General features: G+C 38.1%; 1 protein-coding gene across 1 annotated transcript in view; it reads left to right on the forward strand.

The window, feature by feature from the left end:
• OTOGL (otogelin like) overlaps nucleotides 1-18,425 on the forward strand; it is a 95,038-nt gene that overhangs the window by 11,013 nt on the left and 65,600 nt on the right. The window contains exons 8-20 of the mRNA XM_059816155.1: nucleotides 713-918; nucleotides 3,739-3,866; nucleotides 4,473-4,579; nucleotides 6,874-6,980; nucleotides 7,425-7,550; nucleotides 8,268-8,376; nucleotides 8,644-8,690; nucleotides 10,112-10,257; nucleotides 11,819-11,942; nucleotides 13,611-13,788; nucleotides 14,728-14,852; nucleotides 16,673-16,882; nucleotides 17,673-17,838. Coding sequence (XP_059672138.1) covers nucleotides 713-918; nucleotides 3,739-3,866; nucleotides 4,473-4,579; nucleotides 6,874-6,980; nucleotides 7,425-7,550; nucleotides 8,268-8,376; nucleotides 8,644-8,690; nucleotides 10,112-10,257; nucleotides 11,819-11,942; nucleotides 13,611-13,788; nucleotides 14,728-14,852; nucleotides 16,673-16,882; nucleotides 17,673-17,838 — 1,779 coding nt within the window. The remainder of the gene's footprint in view (nucleotides 1-712; nucleotides 919-3,738; nucleotides 3,867-4,472; nucleotides 4,580-6,873; nucleotides 6,981-7,424; nucleotides 7,551-8,267; nucleotides 8,377-8,643; nucleotides 8,691-10,111; nucleotides 10,258-11,818; nucleotides 11,943-13,610; nucleotides 13,789-14,727; nucleotides 14,853-16,672; nucleotides 16,883-17,672; nucleotides 17,839-18,425) is intronic.

Raw genomic sequence — 18,425 nt, forward strand, 5'->3', positions numbered from 1 at the left:
TGGAGGGAGGTTATCCTCCCCCTCTACTCTGCCCTGGTGAGGCAGTGTCTGGAGTACTGTGTCCAGTTCTGGGCTCCCCGGTTCAAGAAGGACAGGGAGCTGCTGGGGAGGGTACAGCAAAGGGCTATGAAGATGATTAGGGGACTGGAACATCTTTCTTATGAGGAAAGGCTGAGGGGCTTGGGTCTTTTTAGTCTGGAGAAGAGAAGACTGATGGGGGATCTTATTAATGCTTATAAATACTTGAGGGGTGGATGCCAGGAGGATGGGGCCAGTCTTTTTTCAGTGGTGCCTAGTGACAGGATGAGAGGTAATGGGCACTAACTTGGTCAGAGGAAGTTCCATCTAAACATGAGGAGGAACTTCTTTACTTTGAGGGTGGCAGAGCACTGGAACAGGCTGCCCAGGGAGGTTGTGGAGTCTCCTTCTCTGGAGATGTTCAAAACTCACCTGGACGCATTCCTGTGCAATCTGCTCTAGGTGAACCTGCTCTGGCGGGGGGGTTTGGACTAGATGATCTCCAGAGGTCCCTTCCAACCCCTATCATTCTGTGATTCTGTGATTACCTATCCCTACTTTGTATAAACATCCAGACTGTATACATCTGGGAAAAAGAGCTTAGTGAGTTAGAAGGTGATGTTTTATGTGGTATTTTTCTAGCACTAACCTCATCTCATCTGAGATCTTTGAAGCAGGCTGTTTATTTTTCCAGGTTAATATTGCCTCAGACAGTTGGAAATGCTTTCCTTGAGAGACTGGCTGACTATATTCTAGTGAAGACTACCTTTGGTTTTTCTCTTGCTTGGGATGGAAACTCCGGTATTTATATTAAGCTGACAGAAGATCATAAGGGAAAACCTTGTGGCCTCTGTGGAAATTTTAATGGCAATAAATATGATGACCTGATACTGCAAAATAGTAAGTAAATAGCTTAGAAATACACCCTTACCTTGTGTGAACAGCTTCCATGCTCACTTTTAATATAATACTGTAAAAAGGCAGAGTCCTGTTTCAGTTATTTCAGTAGAAAATAGAGTATCTGCTCTACTCTTCCTCATCATTAAAGATGCTAAGGGAAAAGCTCCTAGTACAAGAAAGTATTTGTATGTATATTTAAGCCTTTTCTTGCTCAGCAAAGCACTTGGGGTATGTTTATCTTAGCTGATGAAAGTGCCTTCAAATAATAAATAAACTAACAAATGCTTGTGGTTTTCTCTGTGTTTAAAGATGGAGGGAGAAGGAGAGAAGAGCCAAAGTATTAATATTTGGAAAAAGTACCATCTTGAGTCATTTGTTTATATGAGCATCATAAAAAAGCTAGTTGAAATATGTAAAATTCAAAGCTGTTGCGAGGGATTTCCTTGTATCTCTCTTGTATCTCTGTGTTGGTATGGTGTATTATGGGCCTCCAACTACCTTGTAGGATGAGGAGTTGCCCAGTGCTGTGTCTGAGGCAGAGATGACTTGTTAAGCTGGTAGAATATTCTGTAGTCTATGTAGGGAATACTCTTTAGGGACTTTTGTCCTACTTGCAACTAATGTAAAAAAAAAAAAAACCAAAAAACAAAAAAACAAAACGAAACCCCAAGCTTGAGAATATGAGGAATATTTTTCTCAGTCTCTGATAAAAACAAAAATAGGACTGTTTTACTGTTACCATTAATTGCTGAGAGAATCTAGTCCCATGGCCCTGCATATTCTTAAGTCACAAAAGTTACCTCACTGTAACTTTTTTCCCTTCCTCTGTTTTTCCACATTTTTTATGGTTGATAGCAGAGCTTTTTGACTTTCTAAGTGAAGGAAGATGCAGTGTACCTGTCTTTGTATAGTCTTTAAAAATCTGACCAATATAACTTTCTCATACCTCTTCTGCCATGACAGCAGTTAAGTTCCCTGTTTCAGGCATTAACTTCTGCACACCAGAGTATAGTATGTTTAATAACTAGTTAAAACTGGTAATCTGTAATAATGGAGAAAAATGGAGTTTGGAGGAGATAATGAACTCACATAATCTCTAAAAAAATAGTAATTTCAGTATCTTTAAATGTATTATCTGTTACAAAAGACTTCCAGCTCTTAGCTTTCTTCATTTCCAGAGCTACATTTCTTCACCATCATCATTTCTTCTAGCATTTTTCTTTATCAGAAATGACAGTACTATTGTAGTGTACAATTGAGAGCACTATGAATCATTTTAACTTTGAACCAGTTTTATAACATGGTGCCCTGACTCTGTGCAAATGTATGAAGTTCTGATATCATCACAAGAATAGACTGCTAATTCAAATTACTTCTAAGCTGCAACATTTTTCTAAGTGTTTCCAAATCTTATAAATCATCTGGGATGATGATTTATCTTCCCCAGCTAAACTACTTCCCCCAGTAGTGTAAAGGAAGCCCTTACACCTATCCTGAGTCTTCCAGAGTCTGAATGCTCTCTATTTCCAGGGGCCCAAATAAATAAGTTGCTGAGAGGCATGTAATACTCCATTTCAAAGCACAGTTTAAAAACAAACTTCTTTTCTGTTTCCTTATCTTCATCTTTAATGGCATCATGTATTGCTTTAATATACAAGGCTGTATCTGTGTATAGAACTGTTTCAAGGACAGTGATTTCATTTTGTGGCATTTTTTGAGGACTTATAATATTTTTTCAAGCCATGTCAAAATGTAAATAAAATATTTTTAATGTTTTTGCAGAATCAGAGTTATGTCAATAGGTTTACCTCTAGATCAAAACCCAGCTTTTTACGTTTGGGAAGGGTTTTCTGCATAAAGAACTACTCTGTCAGAGAGGGAGAAATGTTTTAAGTCTCCCTGGCTATTAAGTAAAATAGGCTGGTGGTTAGGATCTTATGTTTGTTTATTTGTGGAGATCCAAGTAAAAATATCTGATTAGTGTGCTTTGGGGCACTAATCTTTGCAGAGTGTCAAACTTTGTACATCTTGTGCTGGAAGAAGTTAGATTAAGTTTTGGATACTACAGCTCTGTGAGAAAAACTGTAGCTGATTTCATTTCAATACCCTATCTCCTAACCATGCATAGATATAGATAACTGTAGCATAGATATTAATTACTGTAAGGTTCTTCAAGGTGGAGGCAATATACCCTTTTTAACATACTTAAGAACATAGAGAAAATGCAATATTACATTCTTGCTGCAAAAATATGGAAATTTTGGGTCTGTTTCTTTACTGCCAACCTTCTTGTATGTTCGTGTATCTTCCTCAGGCTGTTGCCATGACTTCCAGTCATGCATCTCGTTTATTAATTCTCCCATGCTCATGCTGTGAGGAGAGCTGGGCATGAAATGGTGTGTTTATTATAGGGCTTTTCTGCAGCAAGGGAAAAGGAGTGTGATAATAGTGCTAACTGACCTTTGTGAAACATGATGAAAGCCTTAAAATTTTTAAAGAAATGCATTTTTTCTTAAGTATTCAATGCATTATGCTTGTCTTTATTTGTATATTTGTTATAAAATTGTCAGTGATTGCACTTAAAAAAACCCCAACTAACACCTTGTCATATATTTTTTTAATCTTTTCATTTAAATGTAGTATAAAATACTACCTGAAATTAAAAATAACATTTTTCTATACCACCTGTACTCTGAACATAACTGTAACTGAGGTAATGAACATATTGAAAAACTACCAGAAATTTCCAAGCTGTCTTTTGTGCTTGTGTTGACATTTTTTTTTTTTCCTGGATGGTCTTCCAATGTTTTCATGAAGTAGGTGAATATACAGAAGACATTGCTGAATTTGCAAATAGCTGGGCTGTGCAAACCTCAGATGATGTTGCTTGTGTACCTACTGCCTCAGATTTTTCCAGTCCTTGCTCAGCTGATGCAGAATCCACTGAGGTAAATTAATCATGTAATATATATATATATTACATATATATTTTTAATCTTCACTGCCTAGTGAATCTAGCAATATACACCATATTGAAAAAAGCCTTAAATGCATTGAGGCTTTGAGAAAGAAGATTGAGATCAGGACTGTTGCTAGAGAATGTCTGAAGGTCTTCAGATGTTTAGCTTAAAAGTACAAAGGCTCAGATAGGATGTGCCAAGTGGCACAATTCTGCTGGCAGAGCTCTTCATTGCTGCATTAAACTTGGGTTCAGTTTCTAGTCCTGGCGTCTTACACCTCATTATTTTGGAAATTGTGAAATACTGCAGAAGTAACATGCTCAGCTCCTGCATTGACACAAAATGCTTTTTTTTGTCATTCCACACTCTTTCATCCCAGCTGATTTAGCAGCATCATGCAATTTAGCTAGCCTGGGCAGAGGAAAACTTTTAGGAAGAAAAATAAAGGAGACAATAATAAATCGAGACTGTGAGATTCTCAAATTCTAATGGGGATATAAAGGACCCTAGATTAGGAAGACAAAGCTAAAAAGAATTATTCTTGTTCAGAAAGTATTTGCTAACTGTTGTTTACTCGTTCTCCTTAATGTGCAGGACATATTCTTCAAGTGCCAAATATTCCTACAGTTTCCTTTTCTCAGCTGTCATGAAAGCATAGATCCATATTCTTATATTTCTAGCTGTATGAATGATCTTTGCAGGTAAGACTGGAGTTCTTGTGTATTTATTTTTGATGCATGAAATGAATGCTCACTCTTTCATTTGAGACCAGAACTGAGCAGCATTGAGGGAGTTAGAAGGAACCAAGTTCAAAGCAAAAGAGATGGGTTTTCTCAGTGGGTGATTTAGTGTGGAAACAAAGGGCACAGAACCAACCTGCCAAGGGATATTTTGATTGCTGAAGGTTTACATGGATTCAAGGAAATACTAGACAAGTACATGGAAGAGAAATCTGTGGAGAATCCCTAACGACAAAAGAGGAGCTGCTAATCACAAAAAACCTGAAACCTGTATCTGGAAGTCCTGAATCAAAAGCACATGAAGATGATACTGGGGAGAAATATCAATGATACTGGAGGAGCTGAACCATTTGTCTGACACAGTTGGACTGTTTTTATGAGCAACCACTATGGTTCAAAGCAGTAGTATTTTTCAGAATTGTTTTATTTATGTAAAGTTCAGAGTTGTCAAAAGAAATTCAGCTCTCATTGGCTTTCGTGGGAGTTACACCGCCTCAGCTGCTGGCATTATATGTAACCTGGTATTTTTTCATTAGTTCTCCAGAATCCTGTTCAGTTCTTGTCATTCAAGTTAAACTGGTGCTCCAGAGTATAATTGAAGAGATGACTGAGCAGTGTACGACTTCCTTTTTAGCAGGGTTTTTAAATTAAGAAGCAATTGTCATTAACAGCAGGATTTTTACCAGATACTATTGTGGCATTCTCAGAGTATCATCAATTTAATCAAAAACTTACAGAAAGGATCACAAGACTAAAAGTAAAAATCACTCAGTATAATCCATTACCACTTGTCAGTTCATTTTTGATGAAATTTTAGTTTTATGCTTTACCATAAAGTCAAGATGGAAGAATTTGTGTTTGTAGGCAAATCTCCAAAGTATTTTTCCTGAAGTTTATGATCTGTACATTGATTTTGCTCAGAGAAGAGATGAGCTGCCTCTGTAGGGTCTCTTTGTAACTCAGGAGTTTATTGTGACTTTTTCTTAGCAAAAGCAAAATAATGAAAAGCAAATTTTCAAATGGGATATTGAATCAGTGTCATGGTGTTAAGGTGGATTTGATTTTTGTCAACATGCATATGTGTGTTGATGTGAATTGTGTGAACGTTAAAAACCTTAAGGGAGGTTTCTGTGTCTCAGAACCTCATTAATGTAGGCTTATTTTGTTTATAAAAGAGACCTCTCTTCTTGTGGCTTAGTGTCAGTTTATGAAGTTTTTTGTGGGGCCATAGTATATGCCAAGTATTCTTTCTATTAAAACCCATTTAATTGGATTAGATAAGGAGAGCTGGAGAGACTCTGATCACTGTAACAAAGAGTATAGTGGTCTTTGATTTGATAACAGATGTGTTGAAAGCAGAATACAAACACAACATAATATATTCTTAAGACCATTAATTTTGGAAGCATGATCTTGTGTGCTGAAAGCCAAACTCAGCTGATCTGTCACAGTCATGCTTGTAATAGAAATGTTGCATTATGACTAGTTAATTTTGGCATCAAGTCCTCCACAGTGAGTGATGGGAGTTGTTGGACTTTCATAGTAACAAAAGGCCAGTGGTATCCTGCCTTATGTGACTTAGGTAAGCTCAAATTTTATTCAAATCTAAACACCCGTGAATGTTTCTTTACTTGATCCTGGCAAAAGTGCACTGTACAGCTTCTTCTGTCTAGAGTAAGGCAGAGATAATGTCTTTGCCCAAGGTCGTGCTCTAAATCCCTGAGCCTGTGTACAATATTTGGTGGATAATGCTTCTGGCGCTGAGCACTTCAGCACAAGGTCGGGAGTTCACCAACAGGGTTCTTCTCACCTACGTTCAAGGACTGACAGGCAATTGTAAACTTGAACTTGTTACTTGGAGCAAAATGTCTTTTAATAGTGTAGGTCAGAGTTTCCATGTCATGCAGGAGGGAGATGGTCTGGGACGTGGGTGTTGAGACTGTTGAGTTGTCTGTTGTCTTCAAGACAAGGTCAAGTTTCTCTTTCACCATAAGAAGAATTTATCTTTTCTGTAATAAATTAGTTGGTTTTTTCATTGTGATAGTATTAAAATGAAATAACTTTTTGTGAGATCAAATGGTAAAAACACAACATTGTATTCAGTATAGCTCATTCCTATTCATAATATTTTCACTGTGTGCTGTTATGATTGAGTGGTGTCAGCTATGTGTGAAGTATCCTGTGCAGTGTCCCGTGGCAGAGATTTGTAGATGGGATTTGAGTTCCTTGATTACCCTCTTGTTTTATCATTTCAGAGTGGATGATGATGAAACATACTGCAGGGCGGTGACAGAGTACGCTAGAGCATGCTCTCACGCTGGGTCCCCGGTGCGGGACTGGAGGGATGACTTTCCTGCCTGTAGTAAGACTCTTAATTAAAGTATACTATGTGACCTTTGAGATACTGCATGTATTAACTTCAAATAATTCCATCTTGACATTTGTCACTACAGGACTTAAACCTGATACTGAAGTAGATCAGCCAGCTTCACTATTGCTGGTGAACAATGAAGTCAATGACTTACTAGAGGAATATTTTAATTCCATTGTGATCTGATCTAGGTCCATACAAAATTCACGTTTCTGCAGATTGCCTGAAACATCATGTATGCTGATCATATTCTAGGACAAAGAACCAACATCTGTAGAGATCTGGTGTTGCTCCTTTTCCCAGATGACCTTTCAGCCTCTAATGGCCCTACAAGAGAATGAATACAGTTAATCCAGCTCCTAGTTACCAGTTCTAGTTCTCCAGTATGGAAAGAGAAATTACACTAATGCTCAATGTACCATGTATTTTTTCTAGCTGAGAAGTGTGAAGACAGCTTTGTACACCGTGACTGCATCAGTTGTTGTCCACCAACCTGCACATTTGAAAAAGATTGTCTTGGCAGCAACCTACACTGTTTAGATGGCTGTTACTGTCCAGATGGTAAGTACTGTCAATTTTATGTGAAAAAATATGTGTAAAGCTAATATCCAACATCATAATAAAGTTGTCTAAATAGACCGTGCTTAAAGTTAAAGCCTGAAAATACAAATATTGTAAATTCTGCTCTAGCTGTTGTTATTCTCACTGTGATTCTTCCTTTTATTGTGTTCTAAACATTTCTCTAGAATACAAAGGTGGCTCAGAATGAAATATCAGTTAAAATCTGGAGCCATCACTAATGCTTGCTACAATAAGATATTGCATAGATTCAATCCACTTTATCTGAATTATTGCAAAATCTATTGAGGTATTGTTTAAACAGAATGTGTCTTATGCTCTGTACAAGAAAACAAACTTCCTGAGGCCTGTACTCAATAAAAATCAGGGATTGGACTATGAACAGTCCTGTTCTAGAAGGTCTAAAGATGATGTGATCTCAGAATCTTCTTGTTTTTGAGTCTGTACAGTTTTACATGCTTAAGGCAGACATTTTTCATAAAGCAACTATACAGAGTGACAGCTGCTCTGAGAGAGCTTCACAGTTCATGATTCTGAGTTCTCAGCACTCACTGGGCGACCCTTTTTGCTGGTCCCCGGTTAAGACTGGTAAGATCACCTTCTGGCAGATTTGAATGTTTGAGTCAGATGGGGGAAGAGTAGTGACCTGCAGTTCGTTAATTTGTTTTTTATCTCATTTATTAACTTCCCTCCCAATAGGTCTCATTATGGAAAATGGAACTTGTATATCTGTGTCGAATTGTCCTTGTATTTATCATGGAACTGCCTTCCCTGTAGGCTCAAAAATTGAACAAGAATGCAGCAACTGGTACGTGAAAGTCTCACGTCTGTGTTTCCTCTCTCTGTGACTGCTGGCCATAATTAGTTTAACATCATAGTCACACTTACATTTTAAAGAATATTTAGTATCTATGTTTTACAGTCTGGGCCCTATGTAGCACTAAAATATGCAGGCTATTCTGTGGAAAGGGTGAATTCAAGACATTAATTAGCTCAAAGCTGCTCTTTTTGCTCAAGATCAGAACACTTAATTTCTGTGGTTTGTGATTTTTTTTTTTTTTTTTTTTTTTTTTAGTATTTGTATTGGTGGCATTTGGAACTGCACTGATCATGATTGCGCAGGTATCTGTATTTCATTATTCTTTTCTCTCCTCAGTGAACATAAGGGATAAACTTCTCAGAATACAACAGAACCAAATATGATCCAATGCTAATTTAAGAAGAAAGATTAAGCAGGCGGATGTTGAGATTAGCAGTGGGCCAGCTGGGGTGAAGCTGTTAACTGCCTGACCATACTCATCTTACCTTTTTCCATTTGCTTCCCTAGCTCAGTGCATTACATTCACCTCTTGTTTTTGATCTCCTGTTTATGCTCTGTGTTCTTTGGGGCAGGTGGCTTATTTCTACTGCCTGTGCAGTACCTACACGAGGTATAAGGATCTCATCACTTCTAGGTGCAATTGTAATGCAAATAATAAGAAAAGCATCATTCTGATGCTCAGCGTGCTGTATTTTCTCCCTTGTAACAGCAGTTCACGTTTGGATAATGATCCTTATCTTTAAAGATTACATGTCTCTGCAATGAGTTACTCAGAGGAATATGCAGTAGTTGGGCAGTGAAATTCCCTTGAAAGTTCTGCATCTTAGACAAGATTATACCACGAAACTTGTGAAAGAGAGAATTTTTTAGAAATTAAGGACCCCTCTCTGAATGAGGTAATAAACAACGCTTAACAGTTACTAAGCAAGGCTTGACAGGATGGATCTGTAATGTAAAACAGCTGACACTGAGAACCACTCCATATGTCTTGTGTGTGTTGTGTGTGCATGTGAGGGGTTAATTATGACTACTCGGGGTTAATTATGACTACTCTAGTATGGTTCTAGGGACTGAATGCCTGTTAGTATCGCGAGCCGGTTAGATGTGCTCCCACAGAGCACCTCCTGCAGTAGTTGCAGCCAAAATGAATCTAGTTCGTGTGCTCTGACACTGCCCCATGGTGTGAATGAAAGTGCAGTAAGTGGGGATGCACTGGAGACTTGCTTCAACAGTGCACTCCTTGATCTGAACTGAAACACGATTATAGATGTGCCCTGAGAACAGACACCTGCAGCCTCTTCATACCTGCGGTAACAAGTAGTGCCATAGTACCTAGAAGGAAGGAGAAAGAAGCTTGTCCTCTTTCACACTCAGTCATGCCAAAAGATTATGAGGAAGAAGATTCTAGGAAACTTCAGAGTTGTAAGAAAGAGAAAACTCTTTTGTATTTTAGAGAACTTGTGACCCAAAAGCATCTCATCCAGTTAGAACCAAAAGATGCTGCACATTGGTGTGTGCAATATGAGATGGTATCTGATGGAAATACATGTATATAATATATTTTATCTCCAAATGCCATAATAACTAGATATATTAAAGTTAGCCTGGATTATGTGCTTAGAAATAAGGAGAAAGTTTCTTATTTATCTCTCTTCCATCATTTACAGAATAATGATACATTCTCATGCAAGCGAACATTCTTGTTTATCCTTTTTCTCTCAAGCTGAGTGCTCCATCACAGGTAGCTCTCATTTCACAACATTTGATGGACGTCATTTTACCTTTCTTGGGATTTGCCAGTACATTTTGGTAAAAGGCACCGGGAAAAACAAATTCACAATCACTTTACAGAAAGCACCTTGTGGACAGGTAAGTCACATTTTTGTTGAACATTCACAACAAATGTGTCCATCCATATTTCAGGCAATCTTGTATAGGTTGTACTTGAAACTACCAGGTTATGTTTAACAGAAAATATAAATTGAAACCATTTTACAGCTTTTTTGTAGGCAGTTGTATTGCTACATGTTGTATTGCCCTTTGTAAAATCAATTGCATCTTTAGAGTGACAAAGTCTAAAGAGTTATTCATTTATGCACATTAAACAAGTATGTATTTCTTTGGTTATGGTACAAAGAGACGTCTTTAGGCTTTAGAAAGGCTCTTGCTGGCAGCACTGAACAGATTTAATACACTGCCAGTTAGGTAGCTTTAGATTTTTATTTGATATGTTATAGCATATTCAATTTGTTGGAACAATGCCTTTTAGAAAACTATTGAAGAGACTAGCCACCACACATATTTGTTTGAAAGTATTTTGGCAGGTATCCAACAACCAGCTTTATGAATAGAAGTGCTTATAAAAAGTACTTCTCTGCGAGACTGGATTTAATGATGTTATTAGTCACGTAGGCTCTCAGAAGGGGCTCTGACACTGTGACTCACAGTGGCCATGTGCTGAGGGCTGGGATGCCTGAACTTATCAGCAGGGAGTGATGCACTGAAGCTGCCCTACTATGGGACTGTCTCTCACGTCCCTTCAAAAGCTAGACTATAAGCTGGTGACTCTGCTTTTTTTGTAAGCACTTCCTTCTCCTGCATAGGTGTTGAGACTCCTGTTTCTGCATTTTAGGTGGCCTCAAACAGGAAATGGTTGGTTAGGTAGCCACTGGGAGACAAGGATGCTACTGGAAATAATCCTTAGCACAACCCTAGGCACCTTGGAAAGTTTCTGGGTAAAAACATAGGGGCCCTGGGGAGCGTAAGATGCTTGGTTTAAGCTGGTTATGTGTCACCTTTTGTCCTGTACTTAGGTTCATAAATTCTGCCTGGATAGCACTCTAAAATGATGGGTGTGAGTTAGTTTATAAGTCACCATTTTTTGATAGTCAGATATTTCTAAATTATTGTAGTATAATTCTGGAGAAATTATATCCTTTTGGTCTGTAGTCAGAGATCATGACTACGTTTCAAGGTGAGAAGCACCTTCATATGTGCAATCGTTTCTTTCTCCTGCATTGCTGCATTTGGGCTCTGGTTGCACCAGCTTGATATAGACGGGATCAGACTCTTTCTCCAATACTGGTTAACCCAACAATGAGGAGTACCCAGGGTGGCCATGAAAGTATGGCCTTTTGAACCCAGTATCAGTACTTGGAGACCTCTGTCCACTTACTACTAGACTGCCATAATAGCTAAAATGCGTTCTTCTTGCTCTTATATGCATATGCAATGTTTTATTAAGTCCTACATACAATTTTGGGTGCTCTGTTTAATGCTTTGAGTGATAGTTTACAACTGATTTACCTGATGACAGTTCTGGTATTTCCTTTCTATACAACTGGGTTTTCCCCTGTTTGTTTGTTTTTGCTTTCCATGGTAATATTAATGTCTTTGCCTGTTTCTGATGGTGAAACTTGTTTCTACTTAGAACTTTGACCACGCCTGCATTGAGTCTATAACATTAGTTCTTGAAGATGATGTGAGTAAGCAAGTAACTCTCACGAGATATGGTCAAGTCCAAACTGGCCCTAACCAAGTTTTTAACCTTCATGGTAAGAAGTGTATGGAGTAGAATTTTACCAGAGTTCACATTCTTTCTTTTATATGCTCCAAAGTTTTTTAATAGTATGTCTTATGAAAAAGGAATTTCTTCAATCATAACTTATGAAATGTACAATCACTTACTTCTTATAACCTTAGTAAAGGTTCTAGAAATGTACTTTTTCAGCCTGTGAAATAGTCCTTCATTATGCCCTCATTTCTTTGCATTTCTTTTCTTGCAGCGTACCTAGAAATTCCACTCATTTTGTTTGTGTTTAGGGGGATGAGGTAAGAAAAAGAAGAGAAGAGAGGTTGGAAATCATTTTGATGCTGATGTTAAGGTCTAGCTTGATGAAAGCTTTTTGGAATAAATGATATGGAATAGGATCCATGGGCTCTACAGGATCTACGTTGCTTTCAGCACTGACTTATGTTGTGATTTTAGGCAGGTTACTTCAACTTTTTGGAAAGGATGGTAAGATAAATCAGCCTTGAAAGGATGTTATAAAATTAAGCACTGAAGGTAGAAATGATATTGCTAATTTTCATGTCTTACAGTGATCAGTAGTAAATTCTTACTAGATTTTCAGTCTCTTTCTGAAAGAGTAAAGTGGGAGTTCCCCTTTCATTTCCCAGCCTCCAGCAAAACAGAGTTTAGGGAGTTCTATGCTGCTGGTTACAGCTATGTCTTTTCTTAATTGAATTTGTCCAGTCACAGTTCTGCTTTTGGCACTCACAGTTTCCTATGGCAATGAGTTTCATAGCTCAGTTATACTTTCAGTTATGTTGACAGTTCTGCTTCATAGTTTCTTTGATATAAAATTTCATTTTATATCTTTTGAATCAGTCCCTATTCACTTTCTTGGCTCTTTCCATAGTCCGTGACAAATATAATCTATGACAGATATTTTGGTGTCACATTCTTGATAATTGGGTGTATCTAGTAAGTCTTATCAGCTAAGAATATCTTTAAGCTCATATTAGCATTTTATCCGCCTCTTCTCAGTTTATACACCTAAGTGTGTGTGTGCACATGTAGAGGCTGCTTGTGAAGGTAGATCTGCTTTAAGCCTGCAGCTGCAAGTAGCCCAACAATGTGCAGCAAATGAATGCTGTGACTGTGAAATTTCCATTTCCTTGCATAATGGGTTTGCTGGGAAGGAAAGCTGGGAATTTGATAGGGCCTTAGTTCACGTACAGTCTAAGGAAGGAGCTATACTGATGTAATATCAATAGTAGTAAGAGAGAACCTTCTATCTAAAGATTGCAATACACTTTACAGACATCTGTTAATCTTATAACATCCCTGGAGACTGAGAAACCAGTGGGTTCTTGTCTCATCTTCTCATTGCCAGAGGCATGCTGTTGCATTGCTTTCTTCTTAAAAAAAAGAAATCTGAGAGTGGTTTCTGGATAACTCACAGGTACAGAAAGGTGAGAGATTTTTTACTGTCAACAGTAGTTGCAATTCCTGATTTGTATTGCTAATGAAAAAGATATGTAGACTCATAAGTTCAGATGGAGAATGGGTGAAGTTATTTGGCTGCAGGTGAGGTTGTACATAGTTCCTCATTTTATTTCTGAGTTTTCAAAATCTATTTTGTTTAAGGCATAAACCAATGCAACCTGGAAGTTGGATGTCAGTGACTTTGTTTTTCTTTTTCTTTTGCTATGTGCAGGGGCTATTGAAATTCAGAATGTATCTTCTTTCTTTGTTCAACTGAAAACTAGTTTTGGTTTGAAGATACTGTTTGCTAAAGATGGAGAGAGGATCTACGTTCAAGTTGATGTTGGCTGGAAGAAAAGAACTTTAGGACTATGTGGAACATACAATGGGAATTTAAGAGATGATTTTCTGTAAGTTGCATATTGTACATTTAGATTGTGTTTAATAACAAGTGAAAAGTTTTGTTGAATGTAATCATCTGATTATTTCATTTCATTAACGTGCTCATACTTTATTAAACTAACCAATGTAAAAGCTCGTAATTAAAATGTTAGTCACTTTTTAAAGTATGAAACTCATAAATTTAGCTAAGTCATTCTGAGATGTTTAGCTAAGTAATTCTAGAAAACTACCATATTATTTATAGAAGTTATTGGACAATGATATTGCTTGAATGCACTTTTTTCCTCCCTGCTGCTCCCTTATCATCAGAGCAAATACGTGAACAGTGACAAAAAGAGTGCATGATAATACCAGTGTCATCCTCACCTGATTAACACTTACTACTGCTTGATTTTTTTTCTCCCACATCAAGTTTTAACGGAAAAAAAATGTAATTCTGAACCACAGGAATAGTTCAATTGGAAGGGCATACTTTCCTTACTCTTTTACATAATTTCCTCCATCAAGCTATAATATCACAAAACTTTTCTAGCAATAATAAATGCTTTTGAAATACTTGGTGGAAAAACAGCCTCAAAATGCGAACAGCCCCCCTCTAGAACACTGAAATTAGCTAACAGGTCAAATTTTTGACATTTCACTGAATGTATGTACTTGAATAAAGGCCAAATTCTCCTCTTGTTAATGCCTCCTTCAGCTGATTTCAGAGTACTTGAATTAACCATGAGGGCAGACTTTGAGCGTAAGAATATTTTGCATGAGTAAAATGTTGAGCAAAAAGCTTCACATGCTCTCTCTTCTTTTATACCTCACAGATGGAAATTCTTTTGATACATTGAATGTTCAGTGTGACTATGCATCTAAGGCTTTTTGATGTACTTTCGTTCTCACCCATGTAGTTCATAAGGTCAGCAGGACACTTGCAGTGTTGATCTTTTCCTTTTCAGTTCTCCAGCAGGGATGATAGAAGGGACCCCACAACTTCATGCCAATGCATGGAAGGTTTCCTCAGCTTGTTCTGTGCCTATCAATATTCCTGTGGTTGATCCCTGCAACATTAATCAGCAAAATGGTATGTTTTCACAAGGGAGTCTGGAATTACCTGTATCTTATTATTAAGGGACATTTTTTGTTTTCTCTGTGAATGAGTTGCACATACATGTATTTCAACTTCAGTTTTAGATGTGCACTCTTTCTTTCCTTTTTCTTTTTTGGCAAAGACCGTTCTTTCCGTACATTTAGCACGTAAAATGAAGTAAGTCCTTTGTAAATACAAGCTAGTTGATAATTTAATGCTGGGTGTACTGGCCATGAGTCCTAAATTTTGCTGTCTAATATACATGCAGAGTGCTAGGCAGAACACTGTCTCTAGTCCTGTAAATTATGCCAGTCAAGAGGAATGATGTCATGCACATTTGTAGATTGACAAAGAAAGTACAGGAGACAGTGTCTTGCCAAGACAGTGTTCAGATCAAAAGTCCTGTCTGTGGCTTCTCCATCCTTGTTGCATTAAAAGTTTCCTTATCCTCCATCTATGCTTTCTGACACAAACTGATGCAAACGATCTGAGATCCATGGATTTGTTCAAATTCCTGACTAAAGATTTAGTTTTGGCTGGTTGACATGCCTATGTTTTGCGTTGAACTTTCACTGTCTCCTCCGTTCCATGTTGCTGTTCTTTTCAATTAATGAAGACAATGGGCAGACAGTAGTTGCCAATTCTTACAGAATTTAGTGTAATGTTTTTAATGTTTCAGACATAAGGCCTCACTAAAGATGTGGGATTTGGCCATATTTAGAGCTTGTGGGAGCAAGCCTAGAATAACCATAAACCTTTAAGCATCTGGGGCATTCTAAGACTTTTTATGCCTTTAGCATTGGCTGTATTCTAAAGCAGTACATCTCAGCCAGGAAGCTCTCTCCAAGCTATTTCATGCCTCACTTTCAGTTCTGTGCTTCCTCAGTGAAAGTGGGGTTTGACATAAATGTAGGCTGCTTAGAGCAGGAGGGTGGGCTACACGACCTTCTGAGGTCCCTTCCAGCCTGAATTTTCCTGTGATCCTCTAATCATCGCTGGAAAAAGTAGTCCCTGAGTAAGTGGTCCTGCCCCACGCTACCACCTGTGCTGAGCCAGCACAAGCATTTTTCCAGGTCTGTGATGATCTTAATCTGATGAAACTGAAAAAGAAATGATTGTTTGTTTGTTTACTTATTTTGTCAGGTAGCTTTTCAACCAAGTCAAGCTCACTCCTAGAATCTAGTTTACTGAGAGACTCCAGAAATCCTCGTATCAGTATGTGTATGTGGGAATGAACACGGAGGATGAAGGGTAGGGACACTCTTTTTAGCAGCAAAATTGGCTTAAATATGACCCACATTATGGTGTTCCTGAGAAATTCCACCACTTGTGGTGGTCGCACGCTTTAGTGGTAGGAGGAGGGTCTGTTGGTGCTAAAAGATACATGGCCAGCTTGGGACTTGCATGCCCTTGAGCTCCATTTTGTAATGCTTCCCAAGTCCACATGCCAAGAAGTATATGGCCATTGCTGATTTCAAAGCTAAATGAAACATCAAGTAGGAAAAAACGTATTCCAAGCTTTGGAGGACTCTTCTAACTCACTCTTTGGAAAGATATTATTTTGCCATTTAAGTTTCCTGCACTACTAAGGGAAGGCATAACTTTTTACATAGTTATTTTTATCTTAAGTGGAGTTTATTGTTGAGGGAGTTGCTTACAATATCAGTTTTAAACTCTAGAACTTTGCAGAAAGACATCGTACATAAGTTTTTGCTGCACAACTGGCTATGTTTGGTTTTAATATTCTGTGCTATTCATTTGACTAACTGTTATATTAAAATGGATCTGGCTAAAACAATGTCACCTTCTCTTAGCTGGGTATGCATCTCACTGTGAGATCATCAATCAAGAAGTTTTTGCTCCCTGCCATGACTACATCAGTCCAGGATTATACTACCAGCTATGCCGCTTCGACGCATGCAAATGCGGAAGCAGCTGTTTGTGTAATGCTTTGGCACACTATGCTTACGTCTGTGGCAAGCACGGGATCATTGTTGACTTCAGATCTCATATTTCTTACTGTGGTGAGTAACATTTGCAGAACAGAGTATCTTTTAGAAATGTGTACAATTCTACAAATATCATTCACTCCACAAAATACAGGGATTGACCTTTTTTGCTGGAAACTAGAATTGTGCCATGGGCTAATGACATACTCAGGGGAGAATGCTAATAGCCTTTACGTTAGGCATCTGAGTCAGGGACCCTGAGCTGCCTTACAGGGTGCCTGTCCCTTTCCGTTGTCTACAGAGAGAATTTGAATTTCTGACTTTGAATGCCTAAGTCATCTGGAAGCCCCTATTAGGCTAAAGTAGTCAGGGAGTGACAGGAGCAGGGCTGTTCCCTAAGGGAAGGCAAGCTGGGGTCGCCGGGGCTCCACAGGGTGGGCAGGGCAGCGTGGGCAGTGATTTGCCAAGTTAGGATATAGCAATGATTTAAAACAAGGCATTTCTAAACCACAGAGTAATGCCTTAACCTTAACTGGACCAGTCTTCCTCTCTCGGAAGCCTGAGTTACTAGATAGACACACCCATCACACACACACACACACACACTTAACATATGTAAAGAATAGACACCTACTGCTTACAAAATAGACAATTCCAGCCAAGGAATTGTCTAACATAAACCCAACTGAATCTAAACATTTCTAACGTAAGAAATCAGTAAAATAGCATATTTTTCTCACCCCAGTGCAGCAAGAGACCATTTTGCTTTGCTGTTTTGCACTCCCATGATATACTGCTTTGTTTTCTATTTTTCACATTTTAAGAGTATGTTGTTCTCCCTTCTCTCTCCCTCTCTCTACTCCAGCTGTGATGTGTCACAGTGGTATGCTTTATCATCAGTGCTCTTCTTTTTGTAAACACTCCTGTGCTTCACTTTCTATGGCAAATATCTGTGGTGATGACTGTGCAGAAGGATGTAATTGTCCTGAGGGGAAATATTTTGAAGAGTCGGTCAACTTTTGTGTATCAATGTAAGTCATAAGAAAATAGAATATATGCATAGGCACATTTTCCTCTTTCGAGCAAGATTTAAAGTAGTTTTTCTGCTGTTTCCCTCAAGATGTAGACTGCCTAAACAGGATAGCAAGCAATATGTGAAGATTTCATATTCTTTTGTACTAATCAATAGTGGGGCCTCATCTTCTTCTACTGTGTGTACAGCCATCTACTGCACTTCAGAGACGATATGTCACACTGCTTTAGAGAAGGGTGATGAAATTTTTTTAATTCATGGGAAAACATTTTCACATGAAAACCTTGTTTTTAACACTTAAGAAAAAATGAGAAGGAATCTACGTAGTAGCAATCCATAAAGTCAGGGATAGTATGGAGAGAGTGGCTAGGAGTGTCTTTTTTCTATCTCACAAAGCACACCCCTTCAGTTAAATGGAAGGAAATGGTCAATGAAAGGAAATAGGTTTTGTAGACTGTGTACCAAAATTCTACAGCTTACCACTATGGGGAGTTACTGAGTTTGGGTACTGAATTAAAAACTGGAATGAGTATTTATATAAATTTAAAGATTATATGGAGTTATTGCTGTTCATTGTGACATATA

Source organism: Gavia stellata, chromosome 4, assembly GCF_030936135.1.
Source record: "Gavia stellata isolate bGavSte3 chromosome 4, bGavSte3.hap2, whole genome shotgun sequence".
Lineage (NCBI taxonomy): Eukaryota > Metazoa > Chordata > Aves > Gaviiformes > Gaviidae > Gavia > Gavia stellata.